The sequence below is a fragment of the Canis lupus genome, chromosome 3 (genome assembly GCF_048164855.1).
Source record: "Canis lupus baileyi chromosome 3, mCanLup2.hap1, whole genome shotgun sequence".
NCBI classification, from domain to species: Eukaryota; Metazoa; Chordata; class Mammalia; order Carnivora; family Canidae; genus Canis; species Canis lupus.
This window is the reverse complement of record NC_132840.1, coordinates 62,488,104-62,515,439: the sequence shown is the minus strand read 5'-3', so window position 1 is coordinate 62,515,439 and position 27,336 is coordinate 62,488,104. Positions and strand designations below refer to the sequence as shown.

The window sequence follows — 27,336 nt, the reverse complement described above, 5'->3', positions numbered from 1 at the left end:
AAACTCTGAATAAAAAGTCACTTGGAATTTGACAAATTATGTTCCTTGTTGCCTTAAAATGTGCATTTCATGAACATAATCTGTCTTTAATAAACATGAAAATTTTAGACTCTTAGACTTTCCAGGAGGGGGATCATCTAATGACCACTGAACTGATGATAAGCAAGAAGGCATCTGTGTTTTATTTCCTTTACTTGGGAAGTTGCTCTGTTCATATTCTAAAATTGACTGCTTTGCACGTAATAGATTACAAATATAGTCGATTGTTAAAAGCCAGCATCTAGAGTTTTCCATATGAGGCAGAGCTGCTCAGGGGTAGCTATGGAACACCCAGCTCTGGGCTCTGCTGGCAGCATTCCACGTGAGCACTACACACATCTTCTATATCTTCTTTCTAACCTATCCTGAGTATATACTATGTGGTTTTTGTCCCTCAGGATTTGAGTTTCTGGAGAATAGTTTAAATAGATAGGGCTGTTTACTGTGACATCTAAATCGTAAGCAAAAGTGTGAGATTAGTTCAGAATTGTTCAAAGGCAAGACCAAAGTCTACAGGTAGCCACGACCATGGTTTCATGTGCAGAGATGGTGAGAGTCACTTGAAGGGACCATTTGGCTGGGAGGCTCTGATGGGAATGCTGCCTCTGCGTGTGACGCTAATGATCTGTGAAATGGCATGAATCCAGGGCAAGACTCGCCCCTCTGATTCCCACAGAAAATTTAAAATGTCCTTCATAGTATTTTCCTTTGTCAAAAATGTAATCTCCACAATTCCTATTTCAATTTCGCCTAGCCTTTCCTTCTAATGTAAAACCAATGAAAGACTTACTGTACATTCTTGCACTTGACTCTTAGTGTGGGGCCATCATTCATCAGCACTATGACAGCTCTTTACACTGCCTTTCTCCTTCAAATACTGGCTTTTGCTTCCAAGTCACAAAATGTATATTTATACTAAACTTTCTTTGCATGGTTATAATTCAAATACTGACATCTTATTTTACTTTTAAGCAGTTAATTTCCTACAGAGAGGTTAATTCCCCCAGTTCTATTTTGGGTTCCAAAGAAAATTAAAGATGATTTATTTTCTAAGTCTCTGATATCATAATTTTAGAAAATATTTAAATATAAGACTCCTGTGTTTGATTGTGGCTATTTAAGAAAAAGATGCAAGTTATAGTTTTAACTGTCAATATACTTGGCAGAAGCCCTGCATATCATCTAATTTCTTAATGCCTCATCTTTTTAATATATATATTATATATATGTGTGTGTATATATATATATACACACACATATATATATATATATGGGAGAGAGAATGAGCATGAGGAAGGGGAGGGGCAGAGAAAGAGGGAGTGAGAAAATCTCAGGCAGGCCCCACTCCCAGCAGCAGAGCTTTACGTGCGGCTCAGTCTCATGATCTGAGATCATGACCTGAGCCGAAACCAAGAGCCAGCTGCTTAACCGACTGAGCCACCCAGGTGCCCCAATGCCTCATTTCTGAAACTGTTATCCTAAGTATGTAAACAAAGGTTTCTGTATTTGTCAAGGTCCACCCCAGAAGTACACTCCCCAAAGTCATTTACTAAAATAGTGCAAGCTCTGCAGATTGTACCTCTTCTAATGGATTGTCAACAACTTTCTGCCAATCTCCCATACCTAGAGTATATAACTGACGATGCGTTAGTTTCAGAATCCTGCAGCCAGTCCAAAGGAGAATTCCCCATACATTACGTAATAAGCCCATAGCGGGAAACCAAGGAAATCTGGGGCTGTCAGAATCAGAGATACTATATAGCAGCAATTCTTAAGCCTGTGTAAGCTGTCGTTGGTGAGACGGGGAGAACAGAACGGACTCCAGAGTCAAAAGGTCTGGGCATGAGCCTCCTTCCTGGCTGAGGGGCCCTGGGCAAGGAGCAAAGCAGACACGGTCATGGCTGGTTGGACAGATGCGATGCAGGCTCCATGCCAGGCACTTCCCAGGCGAGAGCTCCCTGGGGACTCACGGTGCACCCTCAGGTTCCTACGATGGCCCCTGTTTTGCTGATCAGGTAACTGAGACTCCGAGGAGTTCAGAAACCTGCCTGAGGTCATGGCATCTAGGAAGTGGCAGAAACCATTCTCAAGAGCACTAAGCACCAAGCTATAAAACTTCTAGGAAATGGCATAATTGTCAGCAAAAAAGAAGCATGTCCGTTTTTAAGAAAAGGAATCTTGAGTTTAAAGGTCATTCTCAAACAGAAATCCAGATAATGGAAGGGTGAAGTTCCTCTATTTAAATTACACACACTAATTAAGGTCACTTAGTCATTACTGGGCACCGATGCAACCACTATTTCCCGTGATGTAGAGAACACAACATCGCACTCCACAGGAGAACGGTCCTCAGGGAGCGCAGGTGTTGGAGAGATTGCCTGAGCACATGCTCTTTGAGCACAAGAGTCTCCCCCCTAAGCAAGGATGCTTCAGTTCTTCCCACTTTTATCTGAAGCATATGCCACAGATGTGTATTCTTTGGTGGCTTCTGAGAAACTGCTCTTTGCTTGTTTGTTCTTTTTCTCAGGGGCCCCAAAGTCAAATGTCTGCAAGACCTGGACAGATTACAAAAATATGGGAAGTCAGTTTCAGGGTTTCTAAGACCCAAGGAGAGAGAACAGAGCTTATTTAGCTGGGGGCCACTTACTAAAGCTCCAGCCAATTGCTGCCGTTTGGAAATTCATATTCATGGAAATAACAGTTTTGTAATCTTCCAGAGAAGCCAGAAATCTAAAAATTTATGTACAATCTACTGATTTTTCAGTTGGCAAATATTACTTTGTTAAAGTTTTGTGAGCCAGACAGACACAGTTTGTATCTTTCTTCCCTGTTGTTCATCTTTCTCAGAAATCCTGATCTGGTTTCATGCCAACTGGACCTATTTCAGCAATCTCCTTGTTTACGGTTTTAACTGTCACCTACATGCAGATAATTCTAAAACCTGTATCTTTATCCCAGATCTTTCTACAGCTCCTTGAGTATTCAACTGTGTACAGAAGTCCTCCATAAGACAGAAATTTCTAACTCAATTAGTTCCAAAATGAATGCATAAAATTGCTCTGGGTCTTTGATTCCACATGCACTTCGTATGCTCCTTATTAGCACCACCTCCCATCATCTTCTCAGTCAGGATTCTAGAGACACTCCTCCTTCACCTGGAGACCCTCCTCCTTCACCACATTTAACCACTGTTCTGCTCATCTCGTGCCCAAGAGGCTGAGTGAATGATACATAGTATTATTTCAGAGATGACTGCGGTTTCAGTAATCCTAGGTACTCTATGTACATTAATAATGCATAATTGCCATGTGTGTTTCTTTTTTAAAAAAAGAATTTATTTATTTATTAATAGGAGACACACAGAGAGAGGTGGAGACATAGGCAGAGGGAGAAGCAAGGCTCCCTGGGGGGAGCCTAATCCCAGGGGACCACCACCTGAGCAAAGGCAGACACCTAGCCCCTGAGCCACCCAGGTGGCCCCTTCATATGCGTTTCTAATTAAAAACACGATATTGTTTTTTTCCCTCCCTTGATTTATAATTTAGATTCCTGAGACTCAATGAAGTTGATGAACCTTTCAAAACTTGAGGGTTTTTGGGCAAGAAAGTGGGAACTGAATCCAGGCCAAGCTCCAGAGCCTCTGGAAGCTCTCCCTGCACCGATGGAAGGACCACGTGTTTCCCCAGATGGGAAGAAGCTGGGAAGAGATTTGAAGCAGGGCTGTGGTCTCTGAAGTGGAGTACTAAGTGCAAGAGCAGAGACCACAAGGTGAGAGGCAGAAATAGATGTGCTGGGAGGGAGATGTTCTGAGGGGAGAAGATGGGGAGTCAGTTAAAACTAGAGACTCAAGAGAATCCAGGCAGTGAGGGGTGATGACTGAATTGGTTAATTGGTTAATTTTACACTCCTGTGTGTACTTCCTCACCCCTCTGGTCGATGCTGCATGCCCATGCCAGCGTAACGGCCCTGGCACTCCCCTTTCCAACATGCCAGGCCCCTGCCCAAACCTTCCCTGTTGTTAGATGCTTCTCTTGGTTTCTAAAAGTCCGGAATTTATAAGCTCTCCTCCCTCCACCTCCCGGCCTCCTTTGCCTCTGTCTCCATTCAGATCCAGCCAGGGGTTATCCCTCCACCCCAACCCTTGCAGGTCAGTTGGGGTCAGCAAAAGCATGCTTTTGCTCTCCAACCCTCTTCTATGTCTCTCCTTTTCGTCCTGATTCCTTTTATGACAAGATGAAACTCCACCTTCTAAGGTTAAGGTTTATAAAGTCTGGTCTCTTCCGATATTCCTTCCTCGGCGATTATACGATACACAGTCCCTTCTAATGTGATGCCTACTTATTCCGTTGTTTCATATTAAGTTGCTTCTATCTTTCCAGAAGATTATCAGCTTTTTTTTTTAGATTTATTTATTTATTTATTTATTTGAGAAAGAGTAAGAGCAGGAGAGCTCTTGAGAAAGACCACAAGCTAGGGGGAGGCAGAGGGAGAGGGAGCAGCAGACTTCCTGCTGAGCAGGGAGCCCAACGCAGGACTCCATCCCAGGACCCGGAGATCACGACCTGAGCTGAAAGCTGAGGCTTCACCCATTGAGCCACCGATGTGCCCCAGATTATCAGCCTTTTATGGTCCAATATCATATATAATATTTCTTTCATTGTGGCACAATGAAGAAGGCGAGACAGGTGTCAAAAAACATTCAATTAAGGTGACAAGTGGACACTTAAAAAGCTGCATATTAACAATGGCTGAACAACTTGGCAGCAAACACATATGGATGCCAAAGAAATACAGCAGGGATGAGTAGCTGAGGTCTCTGAGACAACATGGGTGGTGCATGCAGATCCATAGGTTGGTTCGTTGTTTTTTTAAAGATTTTATTTATTTGTTTGAGAGAGAGAGAGAGAGAGAGAGAGAGAGAGAATGAGCAAAGGAGAGGCAGAGGGAGAGAAAAAGAGAGAATCCCAAGCAGAGTATACCTGGGGTAGACAAAGGATTTGGTTTTATCTTTTCCACACAAATTCCAGCATCTAAGTAAATCAATCTAATCTTCATTAATCAAATAAGTCTGGTTAATAGAGCTCTTTTCTTTTTAGTCTATTACTTTGGCCCTATAAAGGTTCTTCAAGGGGCACCTTGGTGGCTTAGTTGGTTAAGCATCTGCCTTGGCTCAGGTCATGATCTCAGGGTCCTGGGATCGAGCCCCGAGTCAGCTCCCTGCTCAGCAGGGAGTCTGCTTCTCCCTCTGACCCTCCCCTTGCCTGTGCCCTCTCTTGCACATGTGTTCTCTGTCTCTGTCTCTCTCAAATAAATAAAATCTTAAAAAAGAGTTGTTCGAATTGTCCTTTTGGCCCGTGAGGCGAGAAAAGGCCCTTTGAGATACATTATGAATGCACTAGTGCGGGCAGGCCTCCAGGGCAGTCACAGTATTTGTCACATGGCACTGAGATTTTCAGTGGCCATCACTGGACTATACATTACTTAAAAGCAAGAGGCCTATGTCCCCAGAGTGGAGTCTTGCTTGCACACTGGACACACAAAAGTTGCATTTGAAATTGGGGAGAAGTGAGAGGATTTTAGTGGGTCTAGGTGCTGTGGGAAGAATAAGGTTAGGGGTAGAAATGAGAAGGCACTGTGGTTGCTCGGCTCAGGATGTTCAGTGGAGATCTGTGATAGCCCTGTCGGTGGGCAGGCATCCTGGCATCGTCACTAATTCGGGTGAAGCAATCCTCATGAGACATATGAACTTAGGAGGATGGAGAGCAACTCATCCAACTGCCCATTCTCATCTGCAGAGTCTCATTAACAGGACTCTTAACCTCTACATCCTAAAAGCAATGTGTTTTAATGAGCAATAATCTTTACAATCCTTGATCAGTCACCTACCCCTAGGGAAAAGTCTATAAAGAACTGTTTTTCATTTTCTTATACTCCCCACAATTACTAACGGAGTCTGCCATAATTCCTTAAATGGATGCTCAAAATATTGAATTAAAATGCTAATATCTAATTAACCATCAATTAAAAATTCTTCCATTCTCCTAATATAACACTGTATGTTAACTAAACTGGAATTAAAATTGAAAAAAGAGTACACTTATCTTGATGAACTGTAATATATAGAATTATTAAATCAATATATTGCACACCTGAAACAAATACAACATTGTGCATTAACTACACTGAAATTAAAATTTTAAAAAATTAAAGTTAAAAAAAAAATCCCTCCAGGGGCATCTAGGTGGCTCAGTCAGTTAAGCATCTACCTTCAGCTCAGATCACGATCTCGGGGTCCTGGGATTGAGCCCCGTGTTGGGCTCCCTGCTCAGCAGGGAGTCTGTTTCTCTTTCTGCCTCTGCCCCTCCTCCTGCTCATGCTCTCTCTCTTGCTCTCTCTTTCTCACACTCTCTCAAATAAAAAAAATCTTAAAAAAAAAAATCCTTCCATTCTCATATCCATTTACTCAGTGGATATCAATACAGTGCTTTTAGGTGCCAGGCATGGTGCCCGAAGCCAAGCACTATGGATTTGTTCACAAATACAATGTCATCTCAGGACTCAGGACCTCACATTCCAGAGGGAGAATGATTATATAACCTAGTATGCTAAGCTCAGGATGCCATGAGATCACAGCAAAGTGAAGCCCAAGCCAGCCGAAGGTGTCCAGAAAGGACAGACCTGAGAACACGACCAGATATCTGACAACTATCAGCTCACACACATAGCCACTGTCCCTTACTACGGAATCAAGCATAATATATGCAATCAGATTTGATAAGTTACATATTTCAATTGGTAATGATGCATTGTTCCCCTGGCTCTTTTTAAATGTGCTATAGTAGGTAAATATAAAGACTTCACTTAATAATTTTAATTAATTAATTAAAGCTGGTATTTTCATTTGAAAATAAAGTGTGTCAGCAAAGAGATCAAACCCAGCAACTGCTAAGTGGACATGATATCCTGAAAACAAGGTGTGTTATGGGCTAAAATGTCTACAGATCTCCCTGGATCATCTGCTCATTTGGACAGAGCAAGGCAAACTCAGTGCTTGGTGGAAAGAACACTACACTTTTTTTCATTTAGACATTGTTAACCAGAGAAGCATAAATGTATACTTTTTTAAAAACATGTAAGAAACTCAGAAAAATAAATTAAAAATAATAATTTTGTACAATAACACACAAAAAAATAGTTACCAACATTTTGGTGTTGTCTTCTTCAATGTCTTCTGTATGTGGTGATTCTCATAAAACTGTAATTGAAAGCATATATTTTTCCCACTCACCATTTTAGTTTACACATGGACCATGTACTGAACATCTCTAGATTATGTTGTTCAGTAGTTATACCCTCTTCTGCCGAATACACAACACACTCGTTGCAGTCCAATGATTTCACAGCACTAGACCATTACTAACAGTAAGTGAAAAATTTCCCTTTGGAATAAAACAAAGCATAAAGTGTAAGGGAGATGAAGACTTTGCTGTTTTGAAAATTAAAAAAAAAAAAAAAACATTTTAGCAACAGTTGCCTCTGAATAAAATATCCACACTCGGGTTTCTAATCTGTAAAATGTAAAACTTGGGTTTATCACTTCTGTAAAATGAGGCTTATTTTCACAGTCACTTATGTTTTCATAACATATAATCATTATCAGATTTTTTGACAACAACAAGCATCAAATGCTAAGGGCATGTGTTTATTACATATGCATATAGCATAATGTATATGCTATATACATATATATATCAGGACAGAAAGTTCTTTTTTTTTTTCCCTTTTATTTATTTATTTTTATTTATTATTTATGATAGTCACAGAGAGAGAGAGAGAGAGAGGCAGAGACATAGGCAGAGGGAGAAGCAGGCTCCATGCACCGGGAGCCCGACGTGGGATTCGATCCTGGGTCTCCAGGATCGCGCCCTGGGCCAAAGGCAGGCGCCAAACCGCTGCGCCACCCAGGGATCCCTGGACAGAAAGTTCTTTATAAATAACTTACATATATAAAGTTGTTTTATATATATAACATATATATGTATATAAAACACACATATATATATACACACACACACACTGTGTTCTTATTTTTGCTGTATGTTTTAAAAAGAAATAAATTTATAAGTAGTATTGGGCAAATATATGTCCCTGGAAGTTTATTATTCATCACTTTGAAGGCAATGAAAAAAAAAAATAATCTTACAAAGTATACATGCTATTGTTTCACAATTTTTTTTCCTTTGTTAAGTTCTGTGTGTGTACTTGCATGCATATAGGTATTTGTTTATATGTATATATACAGATGTAGTGGCACTTGTACTAATTATTATTCTAGTCTTACAATTGTTCAACTCACTTTTTAATTTTATTTATTTATTTGTTTGTTTTAGAGAGAGAGAGAGAGAGAGAGTGGTGGGAGGAGCAGAGGGAGAGGGAGAATCTAAAGCAAACTCCCTGCTGAGCCTAGAGTCTCAGGTGGCACCTGATCTCAGGACTCTGAGATCATGACCTGAGCTGAAACCAAGAGTTGGATGCTTCACTGACTGAGACATCCAGGCACCCCTCAACTCACTTTTTAAAAATCAGTTCTTACTATGCACTATGTGACTGAGTGGCAAGTCACAACTTTAGTACAGATGGTTATTTGTGCCAACTAAATTAAATAATAAACTTCTGGGGCACCTGGGTGGCTCAGTGGTTGAGCATCTGCCTTCGGCTCAGGTCATGATCCCGGGGTCCTGGGATTGAGTCCCGCATTGGGCTCCCTGGCAGGGAGCCTGCTTCTCCCTCCTATGTCTCTGCCTTTCTCTCTGCATCTCTCATGAATAAATAAATAAAATATTTAAAAAAAAATAAACTTCTACCAAGAGCAATAAAAAGGGGGGAATAGTCTGAAATTTAATCAGAACTGGGATATGCATTGTTCCATCAGCAACTACACTAATCTTTAAGGAGATTTAATCGCCTTCACACATATTATAAATGGTGTTTATCTGTTCATGTTTTTCTGCCCAGAAATACCAGCTCTTTTCCAACCTGTCTATTATGATAAAATACTTGGTTTGCAGTGTGAAGATACATGGTTGAGATGATAAGCTAAGTATTTTTTTTGCTGGAAGTAACAGTCCTCGATGGAAAATAGTGAGTGGAATTACATCCAATAATGGGTTCTACGAACAGCAACTCAAGTAGCAACACAGCATTTCCTTGTCTAGGAAATGGTCTCTTAGTGTGTTAGGTGTGGAAAAAGGACCGCTTTTTGATATATCCATGAATGATGAACAGTGCTGTTAGAAGTCTTTCTAAAACATAAATGCAATTATGCCATAAACTGCTTAAAATGGTTCCTGCTGTCTTCTGGCCCAGAGTGAAAACCCTCATCTTAGCTTACTCGGCAGCATGCAAGGCTCCTCCTTGCCCCTGCAGTGCTAACTGCACCCACCCTCCCCTCAATCCCCCACTCTACATACCCCCAAAACTGTCTTTGCCTCCACTTTCCCACCTCACTGCTACTCCCAGACTTGTGCATACACTTTTATACTTCTTCCTATGATGCTCTTTTGTCCACCTAGAGTATTTATGTATCTCTTTACAGCACGGCAAAATCTCATGCATCTTTCAAGACCCAAGTGGATTATCACATAATTTTTTAATCTTCCCACAACATCTTCTGTGCTTGGGAGGATGAAAGGAAAGAGGAAAGGAATAGGGAAGGTTTAGGGCAAAAACAGTGATTTCTCATATAATTCCTTGACTAGAATTTTCACATATCCCTCCACACAGAACCTGAGGACAGGACAAACAATGTACCCGTCTTATCCTGGCTATCAGCCAGGACTGGTAGGTCTATTTTCTCTAAACAACTGATGACTTAAAAAAATCAATTTCATCAATTACATAAATAAGTCATTATTACATGTTGAGGATATCTTTTCTTACATCTGATCAGAATACTTTTTCCCCCTAGTATAACCCTGGCTCTTCTGTAAAAAAAAAAATTAATAAAAAATAAAAAAAATAAAAAAATAATAATAACATGAAGAAAGAAAAAAATAGAGTCTCTGTATACATAGAGAAGAATTTTTGAACTCAGAACTGTTGACTCAAGTCAGATGGAGGACTCTCATAAATGACATTTTTCCTTAAACAGTCTGCCTGGACTTCAATTAATTTAACCATTTTTCAACTAAATATTAATAAGTAATGCTTTAATGAACATTTTCAACGACTAGAGATTTTCCTATATTCATGAATTCAACATATTCACAACTTTTATTTATTTATTTTTATACACATACAGAGAGAGAGAGAGAGAGAGAGAATGCAAGCAGGGAGAGGCAGAGAGAAAAAGAGAGAGAGAGAATCTTAAGTAGGCTCCAGTTCAGCCCAGAGCCCAACATGGGGCTCGATCTCATGATCTTAAGATCATGACTTGAACAGAAACCCAGACTCAGATGCTTAACCAACTAAGCCAGCCACATACCCCTGATTCATAATTTTAAATTTTGGTAAATTGTGACAAATTGATTTTCAAATTATACCAATTTAAAAGGCTCCAGACACCTTGAATGATGTAAAACTCTCTTCATCTTTATCATCAAAATTAGCTAATCTATTATGTAAAACTGTATAGTTCACTTTAATTTGGCTTTCTTTGATTAAATATATTTTATATCTTGTTTACTAGATTTATTTATTCCAATGTGAATTATGTGTTATTTATCTTTTATTAGTTCTTTTCACTCTGAATGAAGGGTGTGCTTGTGTGTACAGGCATGTATTATCCTTTATTCAACATGACTGTATGAAGTATTTTCCTAATATTTGTGTGTGTTTGTTTTTTTAATGTGTGTTTGTTTTAGTGTTTTAAAAAGTGCAAGTGAAGTGAAATGACAAGTTTCATTGGCAACATGGGTTTGATCAAATGAATTATTTTAACAATATTAACATTTCATTGACTACACATAACTGAAAGTATGGTTCATGACCAGGCACCATCCTATATCTATCTCATATCGCAGCCTGCTCATAATTTTAATCACCAGTATGGATAATCATAAAGTAAAGCCTTACACAGAATTTATTTATTTTATTTTATTTTTTTTATTACACAGAATTTAAAAGTTCATAGGAAACTGAATTAAGACTCAAGGTGGTCTTGATGTTTTCAAACAGGTTAAAATTTAAGAGTGTATCTGTAAAATCTTTCATTTAAAATGTTTATTTTTTAAGTTTTTTTTTAAGATTTATTTATTTATATGAGAGAGAGAGTGTGCACAAGGTTAGAGGAGCAGAGGGAGAGAATCTCAAGCAGATGCCCTGCTGAGCAGGGAGCCCAACTTGGAGCTCCATCTCATGACCCTGAGATCATGACCTGAGCCAAAACCAAGACTCAGACGCTTAACCAGATGAGCCATCCAAGCTCCCTTAATTTAGATTTTTAAAAATGCATTATGGAGAGGTTGATTTATAGCAATTCACATGAAAAAAAAAAAAAAGCAGAGTGTTGAGTTTTAATTGACCATGAACTTAACATGAACAAACTAACTAGTGTTGTAACTGAAAAATACCCAAAGAATTTGGGGCTATACTTTATATGTAGAATGTCTAAACAACTGGAATTAATATTTTCTCTTAGTTCACATCAGATCATGACCATGAATGTCAAAAATAGAGAGTTTAGTTCCAGACAGATCATAGCAGGAGTATGGAGTTAATCCAGGCCAATATATTTTAATGAAATTATAATAAATCCAGAGGTTATTCAGACATGCCAGAACTTAGATGTTAAAGGTCTCAGAAATCAAGTTATATAAGGAAATGATATTTAGCTTGGGAAAGTGTGACAGGGACGTGTGATGTGTTCTTTAAAAATGTAAAGGGTTTGAATCACACAAAAAAGCTAGACTTGTGTTGTTATCCAATTCTAGCTAAGAATTAGTTGTCATAAATATGCAAGCAAGAAATAAGCTCCTTGTGAGCTTGGCTCAGTTGGTGAAGCATTACCTTAAGCTCAGGAAATGACCTCAGTGTCCTGGGATCGAGTCTCACATCGGGCTCTCTGCTCAGTTGGGAACCTGCTTCTCTTTCTCCCTCTGCCCCTCCCCCTGTTCATGCTCTCTCATTTTCTCAAATGAATAAATAAAAACTCTTAAAAAAATAAAGAAACTCCTCATTTTCTTCTTTCCTTCCTCTCACAATCCATCAGCAAACAATTATTGAGTCTGGAACTGTGACAGGCCTTCAGCTCAAAGGTATTAATAAGCCTCATCCTTGTTATCAAGGAATTTGCAGTCTACTGGAGTTGACGGATCATCCACCTACCCACCCTCCTACTTAGCTACCTACCTATCTGTATAAATCATTTCCTAAAGCATATACAAATAAAGAAAGTACTAAACTGGAAATGTGAGTATTCAAACAAAAGCTGACTAACATCTGTGTTGAATGGGTCATTGATTAGATTTTTAAATTTATAGCCCTTATGTCTTTATGTTCCTCTCCTAAAATGATGGACATAGTCTTACAAGGTATATTTCCCTAAAACATGATTATACCATATTTAATATATGCCTATCATATATTATTTATAATACATATGATTCTAGAAAAATGAAGGATATAAAAACAAAGCAAAATGTTGAAATGAAGAGTTATGTTACTGAAAAGTAAAAATGAAATTGAGCTCCCTGGTTATCAGAGGAAAAAGACAAACATTTTGACTAACAAGTTTTCCATTAAGAAAGGAAGAAGCATGATTGTGTTTCAGAAGAAGAAGAATCTCTTGATTATAAATCTTTGGAGCAGAGGTGGCGAAGGGGCTTTCAGACTTCCCTGGGAGACTTTGCACGTAGTTGAAAATTAAATACTTGAACCGAGGGTAGACTAATTTCAAAGAGGGAGAAATTCAGGGTTATGGCAGCTAGCCAATTGTGAAATTTCCTATTGAGGGTACAAGGGAGATAATCAAGAACTGGCAGGATCAACATTATACAGTTGACGCCAGCCTCCTATTTTCACAAGTTTTCTGGTTTCATGAACTTCAAGAAGTGCAAACAAGCAGTCAGTGTCTGAACAGATGGGATTTGCCTGAGTGTGCTTTCTAGTTCACCTGGCTTTCCAAACGGGCTTTCTTCTACTGTGAAAGTGGATTGTATCAGCATTTTCTAGTTATTCTGTCAGCAGACACCACATGGTATAAGCACCTAGAAGTTCTCTTCTACCAGATGAGCATTTATCAAAGTGCTATCTGGCCAGCACAATGTATGTTAATTTGCATTAATCGTCCCCCTTTCGTCCTTATAGGACTTATTTTCCTCCTTACAAAGCCCATTGCTCACCTGAAACTAATGGAAACAAATAGAAAAAAAAATCCTTATGATAAGGATATAACAATTATTTTGGATCTACTACCTCATTGCCTAAAATCCTTTCCTTGATTTTCTCTACAATAACACCTAAGATAGTCTTAGCTATCCTAAGGATGCCCTGAAGATGAGCAAAGGGAAAATTTATCACATACTGCTCATTCATCTAGTCAAAGACATTTATTGACTAACTTTGTGCCAGGCATTGGGCAAGGTTATGAGGATATATCCTTTCACAAGGCAGATGGAGACTTTGGTTTTGGGAGTTTATATTCTAGCAGGGAATATAGATAATAAATAAGTAAACAAACAGAAACAATAATTACAGATTATGCTAAAAGCAAAGATGATCATAGGGTTGGAAATGCAACACAGAGTAACTGGAATTTGGGAGGGAAAGGGTTTACTCCTAGAGAGGTTGGGCAGGAAGGTTTCTCTGAAGTGGTGATTGTGACTTGAGTCCTGAAGGTTCAGAAAAATCTAGTCAAGCAAATAACTGGATTGGAGGATTCAAAAAAGAAGAAGGGGTGGATAACAAGTACCAAACATAGAGAAAATAACGGGTTAAAGCTTGTGAGAGAACCAAAGAGAAGGTGAAGGACACTCCAGAATGGTGGTCAAGAGGTGGACAAGAGGCAGATCCTGTTGCAGGATGCTACAGTTGCAATTTTATTCTAAGAGGGTAAAAAGCCTTTGGAAGGTTTTAAGCAAAGAAGAGACAGTCTCTGATTTTTAAATTCAGAGCAGCCCCACTGGCTCCAATATGTAAAGTGGGTGGAGAGAGATAAAGAGTGGAAGCAGGAGAACTCTGAAATCATGAGAAATGGACCACTGTCTAGAGCAGAATGGTGGAAGAAATGGTATTTATAATGTATGTCGGAGATGTGCTTCAGTTGCATGGTGAGTGACAAGCAGGAAAAAAAAAGTAGGAAGTAAGAAGAACAAGAAAATAAATGATAAAAATATCACAAGTAGTGTGATAGGTTCTGACCATGAAGGAGTGTCAGGAAAGACAGGTGAAAAGCAACACGCAGGAGAACTTTGGGAGAGAAGAGGTGCCGAACTCCTGTCCAGGCTCAGGATCATCCAGGAAGAGAAAAGACTTGCTACACATGTATCCGTGCAGAACAGCTCTGAGAGAGTAACTTATTCAAATAAATAATACTGAAAAAAAATCATAAGTTCTTAACAGACATAAGAAAATAAATCCTAAATGACTGTTACGAATATAATGTCTAAAACCATAAGGTACTAGAAAAAGTGTGGAATAATATATTTATACTTTTAAGGCTAGGAATACCTTTGTAACTATAACCAAAAACTCAAAAGCCATAAAGAAAATAACTCACAGATCTGATGACATAAAAATTTAAAATGTCTGTATGATAAAAGGCATCATAAATCAAGCTGGAAGCCAAAGGTGCAGTAGAAAAAGAATCTGTAATGCAGACAACAAAGGGTTAATTTCTACAGTACATAAAACACTCCCACAAATGAAGAAGAAAATGTTGGCAAAGGAGGAGAACACAAAAGGAGTACACAGATCTTGTAAATGTAAGAAAATATTCTCAGCCTCATTATTAATAAGAAATATGCAAATTAAAGGAGCAATTAGATGTCATTTTCACCCATCAGGACAAGTGAAGATTCAAGAGACATAATGGCTTAGTGTTGGCAGGTCACGGAAAAACAATTATTCTCACATTTTGGTTGTTGCAAATTTAACATTTTGTTTTTTGAGGAGAATAAATTGACAATATCTATTAAAAACAAAAACGCACATTACTTGACACAGTAAATTTTATTACCGGGAATTAGTTCTATAGGAACATTCACACAGCTACACAAATAGTTCTGCTGTTTTGTTTGTCATATCAAAAATGGGGATACAACCAAAATGGTAATCCAGAGGGTACTAAGGACGTTTATCATAGTAACTGCCCGATGACATAATATATAGCAGTAAAAGAAAATGAGACTGCTCTTATATACTGATAGGAAATCTATTATAGGGCAGCCCTGATGGCTCAGCGGTTTAGCGCCGCCTTCAGCCCAGGGCCTTATCCTGGAGACCTGGGATCAAGTCCCACGTCGGGCTCCCTGCATGGAGCCTGCTTTTCTCCCTCTGCCTGTGTCTGTGCCTCTCTCTGTCTGTCTTGAATAAATAAATAAAATCTTAAAAAAAAGGAAATCTATTATACTATGTGAGATAGACTATTAATAAAATGTAAGCAAAGAGTGTTATCATTTTTATTAAATGCCTTTATTTTTAGATATATATTAGCATCTTATGTTTTTAGTACTCTTTGTCTCCCTATCTGGGTCTGCACTGTGATTATCTCTAAGTGGTAGGATCACAGAATGCTTTGGCTTTTTAAGATTTCGGAATTATGTGAAATTTTTACAAGTACATGTTAGTTAAAAAAAAGACAAAAATAGGAAAAATGGGAAGAACACAAGAGCATAATGTATTTGAAGTTACTGATGAAAAACTGCTTATTTTAGAAGAAGCATATAAGTAGCAAAAGCAAGTCGTCACCACCTACAGCTGATGGTGTACTTTTTCCCATATCTGGAGAAATGTGGTCATTTATTCAAGGAAAGTACTAAATCTCACTTTTTTTTTTAACCATTTATTTCTAAGATAACTTTTTATTTGTGAAACTAGTAGTTTTATTAAGTCAGGGACAGGTGATGGCACAATGAAGACGAGCAACTTTGACCTGGGTGATCTCTTTAAAACAGTCAACATGGTGTTTCTTTGGAACCCAAAAACATGTCAAAGAAAACCTGAAAGAAAGTGCCTCAGAGCTAAGTCAATCTTATTAGTGAAGCACTTGGGAAAATATGTTTTGAACAGGTTATTCTGAAATCAAATAATACTCCTATAAAATGAAATAAAATATGTAGGTTGGCCAACTGATGAAGTCACTGAACACTGTTTGCAGAACATTTAAAAGAGTCATTTAATCATTTTTACACCTGGCAGTATTCAGGACGCAGCTTTGGCAGTATGAAGTAATAGGGGTGTCCTCGATTAGATGGAGAATTGTCTTGAATTTTGTGCTGCGCTGCAAATCACACAGAATCCATGACATCCAATGTACAACGCAATACATGCCCACAGGGGTGCATCATGGTTGTTAAAGTAAAGAGGAAGCTTTCAGATAAAAACATCTTTCTATTTAAATGAAGAGTTGCCTAGCTGCTGTCACGCTGAGTGATGAATCTCTTGTGGCTACTGTGCTTGCAAGCTGCCACGGTGCCAACAGCAGGTAGAAGTGATCTGATGGCCTGGGTACTTGATGGCTAGGCAAATCTTCCTAGCTACACATCTTCAGTTTCCCACATATATAATAATAATAATAGTAATAATAATAATAATAATAATAATTCCTGCTTCTTAGAGTTGTGTTAGACATGGGGTAACTCTGATGAGACCCTCAGCACACACAGCACTCCTGTTAGCTCCCTACTGGAGTCACTACTACTATCAGAGGAGGAAAGAGTTCAGCAGCACCAGAGCTCCCCAACTATTAAGACACAATGAAGACTGAGGAATAACAATCGGATTTGCTAATTTGTAAGTCACTGATGACCTTCAAAAACACAGGGTGTTCCAGGAGTGGTGATAGTAAGGGAAAAGATAAATCACGATAAACATAAAAGGAGCTGATGTGGAATATGTGGCAACTCTGATACTAAGAGAGGGATATAAATAATAGGATGTTAGTTTGAGAGGCAGAGGACCAAGCCAAGCATTTTTCCAGGCAGGACGCACTGATTACTTTCAACGTCAATATAGAAGCTAATGGAGATGGATTTTATGGAAAGATTCCTGGTTAGGTTCAAGGATAAAATCCACCTGGCTTCTCAAATGATGAAGGTAGGGAAGGAAGTACTGTTTGTTTATCTCTAACATATGTGTAGCTCTCTTAGGGCTGTGATCCTGGGCCATTTTTTGTGACTGGGATTTACTGAGAAGTTGTCCAAAAGCTTAGACTGTCTCTGTATAAACATACAGACATATACACACAATACTTAAGAACACAAAATTTTGCATATAATTAAGATAATTTATCAACCTCTTTAATCATCCACGAACTACTTGTCTCTCTGAATTGTCCACAGATCCCAGATAAAGTCATTCTCTCTTAGAACTTGGAAATACTTTTGAAAAATAGGAATTTGGACTTGTGTATGTGAATTAAAATTTGCAGTTCAGTGAGAGGTAAAAAATATTCCTATGAAATAGCTACAAAACATGTATTCAACACATACATAGCTTTCTCAAAATATAAACAGAAGACATAACTCTTCCAAAGTTAAGAAGTAAATGCTCCATATAACACAGAAAATGTTAATGCAACTAATTTTAATTGTGTTCTAATTGCATTCCAAACACTTTTTCGGATATTCGTAAAATTCACATGTGGCACATGTTATTTCCCTACATTATCAGGTATAGGAAACTGAGGTTCAGAAGTGTTAAGTAACTTACCCACTACGGGAATGCAAACCCAAACCCATCTGGTTCAAAAGTCCAGAGAAGACTCCTTACCTCTCAGTAAAAGGTAAGAATATTCTAGGCCACTATATACAAAGGAGTACTATTAATAGAATCTACATGAGGTTAATAAAGGCTGCTTTTTCTGGAAAAAAAAAAATCTGGTCAAAATGCAAAAGAACACTCTAAAGAGAAGAAAAGCCTGATGTTAAAGATCAATTATCCTTGCAATTCATTATTTAAATTCTTCAGGCTTTGAAGGCTTTGACAAGGTTTTTCACTATTTCCTTGAAATTCTCCTCACCTCCTGACTCCTGTGAAATTACTCTTGTCTCATTTTCCTCTGAGTCTTCTGACCCATCGTCCATCAGCACCCCCATCTCTCCCTGCCTTTCTGGGAGAGGTATTTCTAGGGTTCTGTCCCCAGTCTCTCCGCACTGCTCTTGCTCTCGGGTAGTCTCACGGCCTACAGGGCTTCAGGCGCCACCAAATGCCTGTCTTCAATTCACACCAAGCCCAGCAGTTCCACATACACCTGCCCCACTGTCTACGGCAGAACTCCACTTGGGTGTCTCTTAAACTCTTAACCTCAGTACCTCAGCGAACCTCACCTTCCCCATTCAGAGCTGCTTCTCCTCCTGGGTCTCCTGTCTAGTTAAAGGTACCAGGACTGAATCAATTGCCCAGGCTGGAAATCAGAGAACTCATCTTAAATTCTTACCACACTTCCCTTCCATTCACCCACAAAGACATGCAACTCATCGCTAAGTTCTGTCAACAGTTCTGTATTCTTGGATCTGCATGCTTTTCTCTCTCCTCAGCGCTTCTACTTTTATTCAAGCATGTATCATCCTAAACTGTATTACTCCAACACTCCACTGACTCGTCTTTGTCTACTGTGTTATCCCCTTCCAATTCATTCTCCTTCCTGCATCCAGCCTACTCTTTCTAAAGTATAAATCTGATTATATCCCTGTTGTGTTTTAAGTCATCTGTAGACCCCCTTTTATCCAGAAGAATCTCTTTACAGCAGCTAGAAGACCTTCGGTGGATCAGCTGAGCTTCCCCCCGGCACACCTCTCCTTCCCCGCACACTCAATACTACAGCCAGGCCAAACCACATTCAGTGGCTCAAATACACCTGGCTCTCAGAGCCATGTGCTGTGCTGCTCCTTGGGCCAGGCATGTCTCCCTTCCTTCCTCTGTTTCAAAAGACTCAATAACAGCCTTCACACTCAGATCTGCTAACACTTCACCCGGGATGTCATGCCAAGTTTGGTGCTATTCCCGTGGTCATCTCTGTCCTAGCACTCTGTCTCTGTGTCATGGCACTTTGTCATACTGCACTGTAGTAACTGACTCATCCTTCTTTCCTATTGGGCTATCAGCTCCTTGAGGGCAGCAGTATCCCTACAGATTCTCTGACACTCCTCTCTAGTACAGGGTCTTAGATGTAGTTGCCCTTGATAAAGAGGTTTAATGAACAAATGGTTACATTCATTACCTAATCTAGTGAATGGATGGAAAAATTCATTACATAATATGACTTCAGCCTTTGCTGTATCACTCACTGTCATATGATTAATGAATAAGTTGCCCAGAAATGTCTTGCCCTATTTTCTTCAAAACACTGCAAGTAAATTAGAAAAAAAATAAAAATTAAAAAATACATGGCAATTTTTTTTTCTTTCTTAAGCAATTTCAATGTAGAAGTATTTTTCACACCCAATGGACTTCTCATAAAAGAACTTAGGATAATGGTTAGAAGACCAGAGTTCAAACTCTGGCTTGCAGCTCATTAGCTACCTAGTCTTTGGCAAGTTAAGTGACCCCTTTGAGCTAAAGCTGGCTTAACTACCACTATAATTACAATCTTCTCAGGGTTTCTCCCTCTAGGACTAGATTGAGGTAAAATAAAATCATGTATAGGAAAGCAGTTGAAAAACTGTGTCATCATAAAATATGAGGTGTGTTGTATTTATTCTTCATTTTAAATTCCTGAAGAGTAATAAAATTCTGTAAATAAGATATATGTGTTTCTTAATGCCTCAAAGTAAAAATTGTATTCTCTGGGAAATAAACAACACTGGGAATAATTTGGGTGAAAAAAAATGTTTAAGGAATTTTTCTAATACTTTTACAAAAGTTTAATCCTGTGAAAATTTTGAAATATAACAATGCAATTTATGCCCCACCCTATCACTTAAGAAAGAGACAAATTATAGGAATATGAGTCATCTTCATCAATAATCTTATGATAGAAAATTACAAGGAAGAAAGAAAGATTATCAAAGAATTATTTCAGATCAACATAGAATTTTGCTATCAATTCAAAATAAAGAAACCTAAGGAGAGTCACATAAAGTCACATCATGCATTTCTGTAAAAATAATCCAAAGTCAAACAGTATTTAATTCTTATATTCCTCTACTAATAACCCTGCAGATCTAACTAACAGAATTATTTTTAGCATGTTTAAGATTATTATATCATCTCAATATAAACTCTTAGAATGTCTTTTCTATGCTTCATACCCCTAAAATGGAAAATGTACAATTATTTAAACATTGCTGAACTAGAGCAAAGAGAGAATATCATTTAGTACCCTTAAATTCATGAATTTTTTTAAGTACCTACTATGTAAGTGGAAATGGCTATAGAGCCTACTGGATATAGTGTCCCATTTTCAATATATTTAGATTACCTAAATATGTATATTTTACATACCAACCTACTTTGACAAACAGCACTCATCCTGGATATTTAGGGTTGATAAATAAACCAGCCACAAACAGAACCATTATTTAATTCTAAAAAGAACAACTTTTTCACCATTATGAAGGTATAATCCCATTCTATATGGGATTGTTACAACTTTCCAATCCACCATTTTTAAACCACTAAACAGACAGACTTTAGGCAGAAAAAAGAGAGTAAGATTAACACACCATTAGGGGGGAAAAAAAAAGAAAAAGAAGAAGTATTTTTTTTTTTTAAGAAGAAGTATTAACTGAATGGTTCTTCCTATCCAAGTTAAAAAAGTTGAAAATATGTCATAGGATTCTTTTACTATTTCACTGAAGTTACAATATAGTACTTGATCTATTGTATTATACATTTCTTATCGCCCCTCTGAAACTTAAGAGTCATTTCGGAAACTGAATATTTGTGGATTATATTGCAGAAGTACTGTCTTACCAAAGAAAGGATTTCTTTTTTTTTTTTTTTTTATTTATGATAGTCACAGAGAGAGAGAAAGAGAGGCAGAAACACAGGCAGAGGGAGAAGCAGGCTCCATGCACCGGGAGCCTGACGTGGGATTCGATCCCAGGTCTCCAGGATCGCGCCCTGGGCCAAAGGCAGGCGCTAAACCGCTGCGCCACCCAGGGATCCCCAAAGAAAGGATTTCTAATGCAACTGGACTAAACCAATAATTGTAATGGCTCAAATATTTTTATCTTTCAAAAAATTTGGTAACAGAATGACTTTAGTGTTTTGGTTATTACTTCTGGTCAAATTTAACATACAACATCCTCCAAAACAAAATATCTCCTATAATTAACTACTGAAAATATAAGAAAACAGCATCTTGCAGATTGTCTCAAATGTTTTGCATAGGACATATCTAATTTAAACAGCATTTCTGTAAGGAGAGCTAATTTGGGTCAACTGTATGGCATTTTATTAAAGAGCACTGCCATATTGAATTTATTTATAAAATATCCATCTTACTGTATACCCCATACTTTGGATAAACCAAAACAAAGGAAGGTTTACTTTTAATTACATTTTAAATTTTGAATCCTTGGGCTATTTATTACACCTACTTATTATTATTATTGAAATAGGTCATAATTTCATATTATCTATATTTCTTATAATTTCAGTTTTATATTCAGCCAAGGGTGACATTCCAATAATGTGAATGCTTTAAAAAGAAAACAATATTAATATTACAAACACAAATATTACTAAATATAAAATCAATCATAAGCTGAAATTATTTTTCCTCCCTCTGTAAGGGACTTATACCCAAAGTGTGAAGTTTGAGTTAATCAGGTCTAGATTAACATAGTATGTAAAATGTATACAGAGAATGTTTAGATTGTCCAAAGTTCTCTTAGAGCACTAAATTAATTTTGAGGCAGAAGCAGCAGCAGGAAATCTTATCTGTCCAATAGATGACCAATACTCTTCACTCTTTAATCTGCTTTTCTGTCTTGTGAGTATACACAGCCTGTTTAATGGCCCTATTCAGTTTTACAAGAATCCACTGCAGGAAAACCAGAATTAAAATAAACCTAGCCAGTCATATATTCTATCTTTATATTTAATCTAACATGAAAGATTTAAAAATCCAGTCTGTATCACTCTGAGGAATAAGTTCCATGTTAATTTTCCTGAATACTATTTTTATCCTTTTGTACCCAAAGGCAGAGAGCTTGATAGATGAGTTTGTCTCATACTTACTGCTTACATTTCACCTTTAATTAGACTGGAAAATCACACACGGATATGCTCTCAGTCTACTCAACAAACACCAAGCCCCTGACCCATGCTCTCTGACAATTGACTTTTTCCCCAAATTCTACTTAGATTTGCCCTAAGGACATTTGGCACTCTTATTTGTCAAAAAAATAAAAACCAAAAAAGTCCTTTTCTTCACTAGAAAATGTTTTTTCCTCATTTACAATTTTTTAAAAATATTTTAAACACACACAAAATCAATTATTCATGATTATGGAAAAATAGGATATTGTGGACACTGTATCAAAATCAGCAGCAACGTTTATCTAGTTTCCATTTTCTCAATCCTAACATGTTAAAGAATATCCTATTATCTGTATTTTATACCTTCTACTTCTTCATTCTGTGAGCGCCTTCTTGTCCATTTCTCACGTTTACAGGGACTTTACCAAACACTTCACATAATATTTTCATGACATAAATAAAATAATGCTTATTAAAATGATCCTGAAGGAGATTATGGAGGAAGGAACGACCAGAGCTTGGTAGTTTTTATAGCTGGAAGTCACAATATAAACTTGAGAATACTTAAAAACTTAATGTGTAAAAACAAAACAAGGTAAAACTGATATATCTGCCACTTTTAAGAAAGTCTTACAGAATTTAGAAATAAAAATTAATATTTAAAAATAGTTTACTAAAAAAAATTTAAAAATTAAAAAAAATTCAAAAAATTAAAAAAAATAAAAATAAAATAAAAATAGTTTACTGTTGACAAAGTGCCATCACATGTATTTGGATCAGGAGTTATTTTTAAACTTAGCAATGTTTTGTTGATAGAATCTCAGGAGAGATATGAAAAAATACTTTAAAAATAAGCAGAATACTTTGTATCTAGAACTACTTCCAATGTTGACATCCCTTTCAAAACTTGAAACACAAAACTAATAGCTGATAAAATTTGCAAAAACAACTATCCACAATCACAGCTCTAATCCATGTACCTTTCTGCTTCAAAGTAACTCCCTTCTGCTATCATGTAGATTTTGTCACTAAATGCAACAAATAGTTTTTCCCAATTAAATAGTGCTCATAGCAAATACAGATTTCCTGCAAAGTAATATAATTGTGGCCATTTATTAAATGTCAAATGCGTGGACCTCCTTATGAAACCAAGTTCTAAAATAAAGTAATAGTTGGATGTCAAAAATTTAGGGAAAGTAACCACAGTATCTTTTAGATGAGTTAATAGCAAATAAATATGAACTAAAATAATTAAAATAATGAAGCAGATATCCTCCAAATAGTTTAAAATTCTTTGTTTTCAATAGCACTTAACTTGTTTGGCATACTTTCTTGTACTGACAGGACTTTTAAAATAGACCCAACTTGATATCATAAAAATACAGTTCAAATGAAGCATTTTATTACTGCTATGTAAAATTTTAAGTAGAAACTATTCCTTTATATCTTACATAACCTATGACTGCTATCTTAACCCAAAAATTCTGGACAGTAGTAAATCAGCATGTAAAGCTGAGGAGGTATTTCAAACAATGTATTTCCCCCCAAGAGTGAAAATGCTGTAATGACTGATCATATTTTACAGTTTTAAATTAATATGTAGTTGATTATATTTGTTTACCTTCAGTCATACAGGATTGTGGTGGGGGAACACGGGTGCAAGTGTTTCATTACAGCATTAGGTGAGGTCACCCTTTTAGTTTCACCATGCAGGATGATAGATCAAGCCGGGTTGGTTCCTGAATTCAGGTGGATGCTGGATTGAGATGATGTGGCACCAAGGTAAGGATTCATGGAGTTATATCCACAGGATATATGCATTACGTGATAGTAAGAGACATTTACAACCCAGAATGTAAGAGCAGGGCAGCCTCAAGTGACATCACCAGATCATCTGCAGCGTCAACCAACCGACTAGAATATATATCCTCCACACAGTGCTCCCTCTGCCTCAGTCTCAGCAAGGCTTCCTTTCCTTCACCAGCGTGAGAGAGCATGTGTCTTCCTTAAATAAGCAAGGCATATGCTTCCTCAAGTGAAAAGCAAATATAAAAAACAAAACAAAACAAAACAAAGGGACAGGATAAAAAACTAGACAGAGCACAATTTTCACTAACTTGACACTCAGATAACAGGAATAACACCAAAATGTTACAGGAGAAATCAACTTGAATCATCCAGACAAGAAATGAAATAAACAAATACATAAGGAAGGCAGAAGAGAAGGGAGAGAGACCAGCTGAATATCCCTGGGACTAAATCTTATTTTCTTTTAACTCTGACAGGCTCTAGAACCAGCCAACTGTGGGAATCTTGCCTTTCTTTCAAAAACCATTTTTAAATTAATGGTAATAAAGGGGAGGAGGACTTCGTTGCTTCCTTTCAATTCTCTTCAAATTTATGCACAACTTATGTTTTACTTACAAGCATTTGTCACGGCAAAACTGTTGGCTGTCTCAATGTTGTCCACATGAGGTACCAAATTAAAAGGAGCTTCCGACGCATTGGGGCTGGTGTTATGAAGAAAAATTGCTAATCGAAAAGCCGTGTATTCCTGATCTGTGTTTCGGATGAAGAGACCACCTATTAAAAACAGCAGGAAAAGCACATTCGGTGTTTCCTCTTGGAAATGCAAGAGCCACCCCCATGCACTCTCAGATCCACTGCCTTTCAGCCACACACACAGTTAGGAAGCTCTCCCTGCCATGGCTCCAGAATGCCCTTTGTCCCCGAGGAGCACGCTTAGTATTTTCGTCTTTAGGACAGCTCAGCGCTTTCCTGTCCCAATTTGTCATGATCACAATGACCTCTGAGGCCAGGGAGCATGTTTTCCTTCCTCTCCTGCCCTCTCCACGATTCCCGGCACATGCTCATCAGCCAAGCTGGGGCGTGCAGAGGAGCAAGAGAGAGGGTGTGCATCAAAATGCAGAGACAGGGCCCTGGGGACACGCAGGGCAGAGGGGGTCGGGAAGGAGAGGTGAACTTTGTTTTCCTGCGGCTCGTGGACTCAGCTTAATGAGCCCGCTTCCGTGCCCAGTCCACGCGAAATGATGCAGTGTTGAGGCTGGGCTTAGCTGGAAGAAATTCAAGAGCTGCGTCCCATGCAAAGACAGGCGAGGGGAAGAACAAGGAGAGCCGCGGATGGGCAGGGTCCCTGGCAGGGGAGTCCAACCAGAGGACTGTGGCCAGAAGCCTCGAGAGGAAAAATAAAAGGTCCCCGGGAAAGCGAGGGAACTTTGTAATCGGTTAACCCGCCGCTGCGAGCGAAGGCAGGGGGTGCGGGTGGAAACGCTTTCTGGCCCAAACAGTGTCTTTCTGGAACGGCCGGAAAGCCGGGGAGTCCAGCACGGGAAGAAGTGTGTTTAAAATACAGAATCACAATTTTAAACCCCCCAACAAACTCGAAATCCTTTATGCTCTAGAGGAAGCAATGAGAAGAAATAGCACATTCAATGTAACCGAACCCCACGGAGGGTGGTGGTGGTGGTTGTTTTTTTCCCAACTTATTCCAACCCTACTCCAGCGACTTGCATCGATGGTGGCGGTGGGAGCGCGGCCGCGGAGGAACGAACGGGTGGGCAGCCTGTGCACATTCCCAGCGAACCTGCACGAAGAGGCAGTCTTCTGCACCGGGGCGAGGGGAGGGGAGGCGCCGGAGGTCTCCCCGAATTGCTCACCCGCAACTCGTTTAACTCACTTTCGGATCCCTGCTGCCGACACCCACATGCACGCCCCACCGGGGCAGAGCTTACCTATTTGCACGCTGCTCGGAAAGGCTCCCATGGCGAGTCCCCAAAATCCAGAAAACAACAAGACAATCTGTCTGCAAATAATCCTCATCTTCTTTTCTCCTCTCCCCGGTGCGCTCTCTCTCTCTCTCTCTCTCTCTCTCTCTCTCGCACTCTTCCTAAAGGCTGTTCAGAGATGCATTGACGACGATGGCGCTAAAATTAAAAACAACAAAAAAAAAAAAAAAAGAAAAGAAAAAAGAAACAAAAAAAAAAAAAAAAGAGAGAGAGAGAGAGAGAGGAGACAGGTGTGGGTGGTTGGTGACGGTGACTGCGCCCCTTCAGCAATCCATCGAGAGCTGCCAGATTTTTCCCGCAGTCTCCATAGCCCTGAGAGCGGTTTCCTGTCCGGCTGCAAATGTGGCACATGCAGAAGATGGTGGTGGCGCGTCTAGTGGCTGCTCGCGGGGACGAGACATGCGCCCTGTCCTCGCCCCCCTCGCGCCCGGCCCGCCGCTCGCCTCGGCGCACACACACCCCGACACTGCGCCGCGGCCGCCGCACGCGCGCCCCTCCCCGCGCGCCCCCCGCCCGGCCCGCACCCGCACGCCCCTCCCGGCGCGCCCCTCCCCATCACCCCTCCCGGCCCGCGCGCCCCTCCCCGCGCGCCCCTCCCCGAGCACCCGGCCCGCACCCGCGCGCCCCTCCCCAGCACCCCTCCCGGCCCGCGCGCCCCTCCCCGCGCGCCCCCCGCCCGGCCCGCACCCGCGCGCCCCTCCCCGCGCGCCCTCCCCCAGGCCCGCCGCACCCGCCCGCACTCCCTCGCGCGCCCCGCTCTTCCCCGGGCTCGAGCCGGGCGCTCCCAGCTCACCCCTCGCCCACTCGCTCCTCGCTCCTCGCTCCTTCCCCGGCTCGCAGGGGACCCACTCCGAGGTGGGCACCCCCCGCGCCCCCGCGCTGCTCTCCAGGCGCCTCCGCCCTGCTGCGCTGGGCAGGAAGGCGGCCCGCGGGCCGGGGGTGCAGCCCGTACAGGGACTCGGGGAGTCAGTGGCTCCCCAGGCCCCCGGCCCCCTGCCGCATCCTTGCAGGCTCGCGGGGAGGACCGCCTGCCTCCCTCCCAGACAGCCCTCACCCTCCTCCCAGCCTCGCCCTCTCCTGCCGCTGGGCTGCGCGCGGGGGACTCCGGTCCTCGCTGCAGCAAAGA

The 27,336-nt window shown here is 39.7% G+C and overlaps 1 protein-coding gene across 14 annotated transcripts in view; it reads right to left on the bottom strand.

Moving 5' to 3' along the window:
- GRIA4 (glutamate ionotropic receptor AMPA type subunit 4) overlaps nucleotides 1-27,336 on the bottom strand; it is a 377,193-nt gene that overhangs the window by 349,715 nt on the left and 142 nt on the right. For 7 of the 14 annotated variants that reach the window (XR_012028564.1, XR_012028563.1, XM_072821784.1 and 4 more), the window contains exons 1-3: nucleotides 27,004-27,295; nucleotides 26,157-26,348; nucleotides 24,829-24,987 (exon numbers count right to left, since the gene is read on the bottom strand). Coding sequence is in view for 12 of the 14 variants with exons in the window: in XM_072821784.1 (XP_072677885.1) it covers nucleotides 24,829-24,987; nucleotides 26,157-26,244 (247 nt within the window). In the remaining 2 variants the exon portion in view is untranslated. Of the gene's footprint in view, nucleotides 1-24,828; nucleotides 24,988-26,156; nucleotides 26,675-27,003; nucleotides 27,298-27,336 lie in introns of those variants that run through there. The other 7 variants (XM_072821788.1, XM_072821789.1, XM_072821790.1 and 4 more) reach the window with 6 other exon arrangements.